General features: G+C 36.6%; 1 protein-coding gene across 1 annotated transcript in view; it reads right to left on the bottom strand.

Annotated features, from left to right (window-relative positions):
* The window catches only part of LOC103803586 (E3 ubiquitin-protein ligase parkin-like), a gene marked incomplete at both ends in the record, with an annotated part of 164,857 nt that extends 159,796 nt beyond the window's left edge, over positions 1–5,061 (bottom strand). Inside the window, one exon of the mRNA XM_009076153.1 lies at positions 4,925–5,061. Within this exon, the coding sequence (XP_009074401.1) occupies positions 4,925–5,061 (137 nt within the window). The remainder of the gene's footprint in view (positions 1–4,924) is intronic.
* Positions 5,062–11,774: the final 6,713 nt, after the last annotated feature.

The raw sequence follows: 11,774 nt of genomic DNA, 5'->3' as shown, positions 1-11,774 counted from the left end.
CTCTTTCCCACTTGAAATCAGGACAGCCTGCTTCTTCATTACATTCTTGAGAAGGTTCTGTTCAGAGAACACTGACCTTCACTTTGAAACCCCCTGCACACACACCCTTTCTGAGATTTAATAGAACTTTTGTCTATAACAGAAAAGATTCAAACACACTAGAGTTTTCCTCTTCCCCTTTACTTGCAAACTTTGCTTAAGCTACCTGTTTATCCTCCTATTTTCTTCAGGGGTACTGTGATTTTGAAAGATGATTCAGAGATTCATGACTGAATTGACATACAGTTATTATACAAATAGCATGTAATGTGGATAAAAAATTTAATCTAACCCTGGAAGCTTTCATTCAATGGAACATGGTTCTTGAGGCAATTTATTATACTTTAAAGCTTTAGTCCTTTTTATTAGCAATTCCATGCACAAACTGGGGTAATTCAGCTTATTTATTTATATATCTGTGTGGTAAAATCAGATTACTTCTGGATATGTTAGTGTCTTACAGTCATCAGAACTGCATCTTTTATCCAGATTCCTTTAAAATATACCATGCATATGATTACTCCTAAGAAATAAAGTGATGCAAAGGCATTTTCACAAAGTGCCTACAGCAGTGCAAAACCTTGCCGTTCCTTGGCATCACCAACTTTTGTTCCACCAAAGATGTGTGGAAGCCTATTTCACCCTGGGGACCAAGACTTATAATGCTGCAATGCATTTTTAAAAATGAAATTGTGTTCATAGGAACAGTATGTGTTTAAATGTGGTAATACATTGTATATTTGTATACAAATCCTGCTTTGAGATAATGCCATATGATTCTTTGCCCTGCACAGTAACTAAATAACCATAAATGATCTTTCATGCATATGCAAATCTATCCCTCTAAGCACCTTATTAATTATTTCAAAGATACTTGGAGGTCACCACTCATGGAAATTTCTGTGCATGAAGCCTCATTAATACAAGACACCACACAGAGAGATGGGATAGATTTTTGTTGCCATTTAACAAGGGCAGAGAGAATATAATCTGTAATGTTTACTTTTTTATTTTAATGACCAATGAAATTCAACCAGTTCCTATCCACAAGTCCTTCCTCTGAGCTGATACAGTGGCTTTGAATCATGGGGCTGCTGCCACACTCCTCTGAACAGCTAATCCTATCAATGCACCAGTTACCCTGCTCAGAGCCCTGGTCCTCAATACTGGCTGTTCTCAGCTGGAGTAGTGCTGCCTGGTCCTAAGATTAGCAGCTAAGCACTGAGGAATTAATGTTGCTCTTCCAAAAATCACAGCAATGGCACATTTTGTTTGGGAACAAAGTGAAGCTATGGCATTATCGAGGTGATATATCATAGCTCATCAGCTAAGATGATAGTCTTCTTTTGAACACATATTATCTCTGGCTTAATTAGGCCCCATAACAGAAATCAAAGCAAAGCAAGGATATAACCATACAAAATACCTGACTGCAATGGAAAAAATCCATCTCCTGTCATATCTGTGCCAGGAAGCAAGAAATTAAACCTACTTGAAAAGCACTGTTTATCTGAAATCCCTAGATCCTTTCCAGCTCAAGTTATCATACACTTGTGATGATAACACTGATCTCGTCTGTCACAGTGACCCTTTGCTGTAGCAGCTGCTGTTTATTTTTATTCTGTTGTGTGTGCGGTGCTTTCACCTCTAGATTGATCCAATAAAAGATATAAAAAACTTGCTATGTTGGTACATTCCCTTGATAAAAATCAGGAACAGTGAGTCAAATGTTAATGGAAACTGCAGGCTATGTTCATTATGTTATCTCTATTTTTGAAAAACACTAGAATGAACAGAACTAGTTGGAAGTGCAAACAATTTAAATATGCTTAATTACAAAATCAAACCCTCCTGTACAGTTCTAGGGCAATGTGTGCACATGTCTTGAAGAAATGGTCTAGGGTTTAAGTAAATCCTTTCTTACATGAAAATTATAAAGTAGGTTTTACAAAGTCCAAACTTCAAGCCCTCATAAAGACTACTGCACTATTAGTCTGTGATGTTTAAAAACACACATATTAACGCAGACTGTTTGATCTGTCGGTGCAGCCGGGTCACCTGCCATAACACAAATCTCATCATAGTAAATATGACTTTGTTTTGTATTTCTTTTAGAAGCAGGCTCAAAACAAAATCTAACCTTACAAAAGAAGCTCAGATCTAACATCTTTTACTTCAAGTCATGCTCTGTTAGATATAACATGTATTAAACTAACATTGACAGAATAAGAAAGAAAAGTCTTTTCTTGGCATGTCCCATGGTATTCATTCCTGTCAAGGGGTATTAATTTTAGGCTTCACTGAGGTAATTAGAGAAAGTTCTGTCAAACAGTGCTTTATTATCCTCACATATAAATACAAACTGTAAACTGCAGTTGCAAAAATGAAGATCGTGAGCTTAGACTGTAAAAATGCAATCTTATGCTATTCAGTAGAAGTAACATGATAACTTGAAAAGAAAATCACGATACTGTTCTCAATGTTTCTTATTTGAATTCATTGATAATGAAATACATGAAGGAGGCTAAAAACCTTTATATCTGAACAGTAAGAAGGGGTTAGCAACTCAGGCATGCCTCTTGTTCACAGGTGTGATGAAACTCAGTCTCATCACTTTCTCAAAGGAGAAAAAATAGTCATTAGTTCCTAACTCAAGTATAAGTTCATATTAAAGACAACAAATTTACTTGTATACCAGTAAGTTAGGTTCAGGTAACTGCAGAAATTAACCAGTGAAGTTACAACAGCTCTGCTTAGATTCTTCATTCAGCAAAGCAGTTTGAAAGATAATGCTTCTAACCACATTTTTTTTTGATTCAGAACTGCTAATACTACAAAGAGAACTGACTGAAGTAGCAATCAGTGAGAGAGAGAAAATGTACTCCAATTGTATTATTATTATTACTCTGTTATTAGAACTACTGTAAGGTATAGTATTTTGAAAACAAATTTCTGATCTGAGGAGTTCTGAAACATTATCAACATTTTAGCATTTCCATATTTAGCTATTATAACACTTGGAGTACAACACAGATGAGGCTAGACTGGCAGTAATAGCTTCTTTTCCATTCCCTCGGCTGAACTCTATCTCACTTGAACATGAGAAGTACACTCATCCTCTGTGCATCCTTTACAACATCCACTCCTAAAGCCAAACCTATGTTTGCCTCATCACTAAAAGACTGAACATTCTAGCTCCATCTTCTTGCATACTCTCTTCATCCTATCCCTACTATGCTTCTACTGCTCAATTCCCTTGGTGTTCAATTTGAGCAAATAGGAGAGAGAAATACACTGGTTTGCCACTGCCAGTCAAGATTAAAAACACCTGCAAACTTCTTAGTTTCCTCTCTGAGAAATAAAAAGACTTCTGAATTGAGCAACTACAGTTGAAGACATATGGAAAAATCCTAACACAAGTTTTGTGCAGCATGACTAGCAATGGGTTTACAGACAGAAGAGGAGGAAGGGTCAATAGTTTGACACATCAGCCTGAACTGGAAGAAGCTCTGTGACACCAGCCATAGCAAGGAGGCCCACAAGACAGGAGAAAGATGAGCTGCCTGCTGCACCACTGGCATTACTGATTGACTCAAGGAGCTAACAGAACAGTGAAGAAAATGAATAAAACAGGGAGAAAAAGGATGGATTCAGCTTAAGTAGCTTATTAATTTGTGTGGGAACATGAAATGGATTAACTTCTCGAGAAGCAAGGAAGGAGGCTGAGAGTACATAGTGACCATACAGTACTACAGTAACGTCAAGATCACAGAAAGAGCACTGGGTATAAAGCTCCTAATCATTTTCTCATGACAAGTTTTCCTACACAACATTAAAAAGTGTTTTGTGAAGCATGACATCAGTGTGTAAACACAGTAGCAGAGTGCATTATTGGGGGGAAAGCAAAATGAGACCTGGTGAGATAGCACATAAACAGCAATTCTAGTGAAATGTGAATGAACATTGCTGGAGCAATTACAAATAAACAATTTTAAAGAGTTCTTACTACTGTACTTTCAGTATTCTCAAGGTAGATTTTCACATTAAATAACGGCCAGTCTTCCAAACAATTTTGTCAATTTTACTCCCATCTAGTGGTATTTGAAACATATTTGTCAGCCATTCAGGTAATTAGGGAAACCCACTTTCTAGGCAGTTTCTAATATGCTGGAAAATTATTCTCATATGATGATACAGCACTTGTGACCAACATATATGCACACATTCAAATGTAGCAACAGGAAAAAAGAATTCTATATACAGAACATATTTCTTCACAGCAAACTTTCTGACTGTTTTGCACTCCACATGCCAGTTGTAATTCTCAAAACACATCTTCCATATTCTGTTTAAACCTTTGTTTAGTTGAGCCGAACTTTGTTTCCTACTCAGGTAAAACACATAACCTACCCTCTTCTCAAAGTGATCAACATTTCGTTCACTGAGGTGACAATTAGTACTAATAATTTTATCAACAGAAAAGTTATTTAAAATTCCTATTGTGGTTCTTTTGTTTATTAATACTTGAAGACAAGCCAAGAAAATTAACAACTTAACTTGAAAGTGAAAATGTGGAGCACAAGGTGTTGGGATTTTTTTAACCAGAGTGTAATGCTATCATCTTCTTGCACTTCATAGTTATAAAACACCAACATGAAGAAAGTATACATTTGATTTTAAAAGAAACACCCTTTGAAATACAGTTAATTCTCCAGTTCACATGCTCAGCAAGAACCACTTCAATATTCAAATATTTTCTCCAAGAAGTGAAACAACTCCTATGAAAGCAGTATAATTCCACAGATACATGAATAGGTGATTAAAAAAATCTTGCCCTGGAATCAAACCCACATAATTTAAAAGAAAAAAATCATCTGAAACATACCTACACAAGGCAGGGAATAGCCAAGCTCTGTGTCATGGGTGAACTGACGATCATTCAGCATAGTCACACAGTACAAATGGAAACAGTCTAGGCAAATGACATGGCGATGCACACATTGGAACACGAGGACAGGACTCCTGTCAAAAAAACCAAAACAACAGTGAAAACAATGAACAATGACTGGACTGAACTCCACAAAAAGTTTCATTTCAAACTTCTAATTGAATAATAATTTTTCATTCATAGGGTTATTACATACATAAAATTAGAATGTTGCCTGGCATATTGCACCACTTTCAAAAAGCGATGATTTCTAACATGAATCAGATGTAAGGAAATGGAAGTTAAGATTTTACTGAAAGTTGAAACTTCACTGAAAACTGGAACCTAAAGCAAGAAAAGTGATTTTCTAACAGAAATCCTTTGTATGAGGTGAGGAAAGATCATATACGGTTAAACATCAAATGGTGATAGGTAGGATAAAACAGAAATGTGACCATCTAGAAAAGCTAAATAGGATTTTGAGAAGACCATCCTGTGCTTTCAGCCTCTCTTTACAGAGGGCACTCCTTCAGTAATAATGAGCAAAGTAATTCAGCTTCCAGAGAGAGGTACAAGACTCCATTTGAGAATGAGACACCTACATTTACTATATATAAATACAAACCTATATGCTAAGTGAGCAATTCCTGCTATATATACACTCCGCGGAGGCTGGAGCTGATCAGCCCCCAGGCACCTGCATTAGGGTGAAATGAATCACCAGTTTGGCTCCATTGTCTTTATGGACTAAATGGAACATTAAATGGAACATGACAGGAGTTCAGATGACCACCACACATTCAGACACCTACACAGAAATTACTAAATATGGGTACCCCAAGCTTGACAGAATACTGCTTGTGGAGGTACAGAGAAGAAACACCTGGAATAAGTGAGGACAGTTTTACTCCTGATCTGGTCTGCACTCAGAAACTCTCCAGTGGTGGTCACAGCAAGGAGAGGCAGTTGCTCCCAAAATCCTGCCCAGGACCAGTACGCTGGAGTTGAAAGAAAATTTTAGTAATGCAGGGAATATTACATATACATGAAATGTGCCTTCACCGCAGGAACACATTGATTAAACCTAATAGGTTTGTCCTAATATAAGTTAACTTACACCAAAACCTGACGGAGATATTTTAACTGTCAGTTCCAGTGTAATATGTGTTTTACAATCCTGCTTGTTTATTTCTTATCCTTCAGGACTATTAACAACTTCAAGCCTCAAAATTGGAAAAATAAAGAGAGAGATGTGTTAAGATGAACACAACAGTGAGATTCCCATTCAAATGCTGAATAACTTTACTCCTTTAACTTGCATCTGGCCAAACACAGGTAAAAAATTAACACAGTTAAATTATTTTAGTCACAAGGAAGAAAGATAATTATTTTTAAAAATAAAAGGAGGAATTCTCAAACATTCATGGTACTCTGGGAGACAGGTATCAAAACACAATATCAAATACAGCAAGACATGATAAAATCATCAGAGTTAGAAACGCTGCTATATATTCTATAAAACCTGCTAGATGATGTTATAAACACCCACTGAAACAGTAAAATGCCAAGCCCTCAATGTGGGAATACAACTTCCAAGTGTAATCAATAATTTCAGATACTGTATACAAGCATTTAATCTTCCACGAAAATATGTTTTAGCTTTGCACATACTATAGAATTCATGGCAGTGTGTTGGTATCTCAAAAAATATAATCTCTGTGTTTTAAGGATTTTGTTGAATAAAGCAGCTTAAAACCAGAATTAAATAAAACCTTGCCATTACTAATCCTTATTATTGCCCACTTGCTGTTCTGAATGTACTAAATAATAATTTTAAAAAGACAGCTGTAAGGCAAATGGGAAGCTGATCTGTATCAGTTTAGTCCTGGATGGTCCCAAATATAGAGAGGTGGAGGAACAGTTACCTTGTCCCTACAGTGCAAAAGTCCCCATGGCTCATCAGTCAAATGTAACCTTTAAAAAAACACCCCAAAGATTTTTTCTTGAAATGCAGCTGTAATCAAATTTGCCTATAGCTTTAATGGATATCTTACTTTTAGCATTAAGTGCTCTTTTTTATTGCTTCAGATCCGAGTGTCTTTTCTAGTTTCATGGGAAGCTCCCCAGTTCTAAATTCACACCTCTCTGACCTTCATTTCACAGACAAAATATATCTTATATGTGAGGTGAAATCCGTAAGAGAAAGCCATCAAAAGTAGAGTATCCTTAAAAATCCAGGCCAGAAATTAATATGGAATTATTAATATTTCCACCTAAACTTGTATGAAATGAAGCCTAAGAGCACTTCATTATGCAAATGAACAAGTACAATCAGTTTCTACCATAAACTATTTTGTGATAATTGATTTTACTTCTTAATATATTACAACTGTTTGAAATCAAAACTATATTCTCTAGAAGGTGCACAGACATACATGTACACATTCAAAATGCATCTTCTGGAACAATGCTAATCTTAAAACACGCTATCTTTTAACACTATCAAACTCCAAGTAATGTGTGCCAGATAAATATAAATCTGGGTTCTGACTGTGTCACAAAACACAAGCTAAGCTGTCACAGCTATTACACTGTCCACTAATTTTGCAGCCCATGGTATCTGTGTCGTAAATTTAAGGAACTCAATCTGTATGCAAAGCAGATTTATCCAAATTAATTTGGTGTTGGAATAGTCACTGTATAGTTGCAGATTTTGTATCAAAAGAATGCAATTCTAGTTTAAAAGAGGCATAAAAGTCTTGTTCCTGAGATCAGTAAAGATGAGGATGTAGCGATTTTTTTCGTAATGCCCACATGATGATAGTAAATACTCATTTTGGATAAGCCCAAGAGTTATTGATAGAAGTCTTGCTTGAACCAAACACAATTTATTTTAGAAAGGAGTATTACAGAAGTCAAAAAATTTGCCATATAGTGTAACAAGGGCCCTTGCTCAATCTGACACACCAGTTTAGTAAAGTAAATCTGATATATATTTTAGAAGGTATTTCATAGGTTCCATTTACATAATGTGTTTGGCTGAATTAGAGGCTTCATGAGAATAATATATAAGAAAAATGTTTCTCACAGCAAGGGATAAATTGGTCCTTTTTGTTCACCAATTAGGAATGTAACCACTTTTAAAAATTGAAAATCCAACATTATAATGCATCACAGGAAATTTCCACAGTAAGCCACTCGCTCCTGTGCTCTGATTCCTTTTCATTAGAATTTTATCAGCATGCATTGACTTAAATGAAAAAGAAAGGAGAACCTAAATGTTTCTGCTCTGTGTTACTACTGTTGGATAACTGTGTGGCACAACAGCAGGGATGGAAGTGCTTTCTGGTCTGTATGCTTTTTGCTCCTTCTCCCCAAAGCAGAAAGATGCAGATAATTCTCAGATAGTCTACCACAGTATACTGGCTAAACAAGGATACGAAGACTTGATCTTGTTTAGATAAGAAGCCCTGTGGGAAATAAATTGTTCTAGTATATCCTAAAATCTCATGACAGTTATTAATGTACTGAGAGTGAGTCCAATGGCTATGAATGAAAGGGGCTACTTAGCATAAGGAATAATTTACAGACTTAACAGTGGATCAGATGATACATCTTGCAATGCCTACTGAAAAAAATGTGGGACAATTTGTCCCTTACTTGGTTCTTACTCTTCTTATTGTGAACAAAGCTTGACTGAGTAAAGCTTAAACAGCACACCACATATATCAGACCATTATTTATATTACTAGCCACAGTCTGAAGCACTTTGGAGCGAGGAATAATCTAAGCCTGCAGAAATATGTGAAAAACATGTTGGACAAATCTGTGAAAACCCTTGAGGTCACTTCTAGGTGACAGTTGGATTTTTCTCACCTCAATCTCAAAATCTTAACCAAATAATAATAAAAAACCTTAGCAGATGTCTATAAGTCTGCCTTTCTGGGATTACAGTCAGTGAAGCAAAAATAGCCATGTGGGATTCATTTCTGCACAGTAAATAAATATGAATGCACACAGCTACATCACAGCCTTTAACCCTACCTATGAGTACTATATTTATCATAACACACTTCTGCATTTCTAGCACATTTTTTCACTTTGGCAGTCTTCCTCTACTTCAAAAAGCTTCCTGCATGAGTACCATGAAATAATTTAATTTATAAATGGATCTCTATGTCATTCCAAAATGAATCTTTGTTAAGTTACAGGTCAGCACCCTTCAAGAAAAGGTGAATCACTGAATAAAATGTGTAAGGGAAAAAAAAAAGGAAAATATATACTTTGGTGACACAGACACTACCAGGCACTCTTCTGCTTCATAAACAATCAAAGTAATTAAACAGAAATACTGTCCTTGAGCAGCACTCAACCCATTTTGGCTCTACCCTTGTAGCAGAATGAAATTACAATGTCTAAATAAACCAAATTATTCATCCATCACATGGCTTCCTCTTAGAACTGTATGTATGAAGAATATAATCTTCTAATTCATACAAAGATGGTGCCACATCTGCCTTTCCTGTCTAGCGCATGCATTCCATAATCTTATTCAAAACTACTGAAGGAATTGCCTATTTATGATGCTTTAACTGCATAGCTTTCTTACCATGAAAATACTCCCAAGTACTGCCAGACTGAACATGTGATTAAAATCCATTAGAAAGATGCTACTATTTATATAAAATATAAACAGAGAAAATAGAGAAAAATTACCACAGTGGTTTTTCATTTAGAATCTAGGCAGTTTGGAGGAAAGTATAGCAGCAAATTCTGCTTTCAATGAGAAATATGCTATTATGGATTAATAAAAACAGTGACCTACCAGCTGCAGGCAATCTGTAAGTAACAATGCAGGCCCCAAATATTTAGACAAGGGTAGGAATGTGAAATGGATATCAAGACTTTACATGAGAAAAGAAATTATATGTCTTTTCAGTCAAGAATCCATCTTTCATGGACTTTTTGGAACACACAAAAAGTTCATCCCTGCTTTCCCCTTCCTAAGGGATGAAAATAAATCTTTACATAGAACATGAAAATTAAAACCACTAGTATATATAAATACAGTATTATCAGAAAAGTGACAAAAGCAACAAAAAAGAAAAACTTCTGGTTTTGTGTTTTTTATCACTTGCCACACAACGCATAAAAGGTCATGAAGAGAAGGTTAGGAACAGCATGAGACATCACTGTGAGAGCTAAAATTTTCTGGCTGTGCTTCTGTATAAAAATGCATTCTGACCCACAGCTGTTAACTTAAAGAGGCATTGGCAACTGGAATCTGACCTACTTTCTCCTCTATTATGTTACATGTTTTCCTCTAAAATGTGCTTTGATGTTTCTTATTTCTATAGGAAAGCAGTGCCAAGAAGCCAGAACCCAGAAACAGCCTGACAGTAGTAAACCAGAATATAAGAGGGAAAAACAGGCATGCTTAAAATTAGTGCAGATGATGGCAAGTACTCCTTTCAGCAGTGTTCCTGTTAACTCTGTTGTAAAGTGGGGTTTTTTTCAGGCTATGGAAGTGACACACATTAGTGCCTGTAAAATCTGTGATCACTGTGGCAGGCAATGGCATCTGCCTCCTGAGGACACAGGCATGGGAATTCTATCTTAAATGTACTGGTACATTCACATTAGTACATGGTATTATATATGTGCTATGCCTGCTTGCTCAGACATGCCTTGTATGAGCTCTGTGTTCAGACCCAATAACCAACCTTGGCACTAAAAGCTGAATCTGATGATACCAAGGAGTAGACAGCAATTAGGCTAGAGGAGAAACTCTTTCTGTAATCCAGATCAGCTGGTTACAGTGCTTCTCTGCATAGCAAATAACTGATAAATCTATCATGCTTTGAAAGGAGGTCTGTAGAACTTGCTTCTCTTCCTTCATCTGGGCTTTTAAAACCTCTCTAATGCTCCGCTGGAGAGAAAACTTAGTCCAGCTCCTGACCCTGCATAGGACATTCTCAAGAATCACACCATGTGCCTGAGAATGTTGTCCAAACAACTTTTGAACTCTGTCAGGCTTGGTAACAACTTCTCTGGGGAGCCTGTTCCAGTGCCTGACCACCTTCTGGGTGAAGAACCATTTTCTAATATCCAGCCTAAACCTTCCCTGACACAATTCAGACCATTCCCTCAGGTCCTGTCACTGGTTGCCAGAGAGAAGTGCCTGCCCCTCCACTTCCTGTCATGAGGAAGTTGTATACAGTGATGTCTCCCCTCAATCTCCTCTTCTCCAGGCTGAACAGATCAAGTGACCTCAGCAGCTTCTCACATGGCTTCCCCTCAAGGCCCTTCACCATCTTTGCTGCCCTCCTTCGGATGCTCTGCAATAATTTAATATTTTTCTTATATTGTGGTGTCCAAAACTGCACACAATATTCAAGGTGAGGCTTTTCAAGACACAGGATCTGTGACGATAGCAAGACTTCATTTCTAATCCCCCACCATCTCACAGTGCTTCTTTTATACTGTTTTTCACATACCATGCACACACCACGTTAATTACCTATTGGTCAGTGAATATTACTGAATATTGCAGGAATGGAAGAAAGGGTATTTACAATACTGCTGTAGAACACCATCTCTGACAATGCTGTGAAAGCTGTGATGCTAACAAGAACTGACTTATGAAAGGAGATGCATGGTAAGAAAAGATCGCGATGGCCATTTTCTCTGTTCTTCAAGCAGACCAGATTTTTAGCTAATGAAATAATGATGTATTATTCATATAGATATCACAGGACTTATATGAAGATACTTACTGGAAAAAGAGTGTGCCCAAAAGGACATATAT

The sequence above is a fragment of the Acanthisitta chloris genome, unplaced genomic scaffold (assembly GCF_000695815.1).
Source record: "Acanthisitta chloris isolate BGI_N310 unplaced genomic scaffold, ASM69581v1 scaffold8636, whole genome shotgun sequence".
NCBI lineage: Eukaryota > Metazoa > Chordata > Aves > Passeriformes > Acanthisittidae > Acanthisitta > Acanthisitta chloris.
Note: the sequence above shows the minus strand (reverse complement) of the source record. Positions and strands in the feature narration are given on the sequence as shown.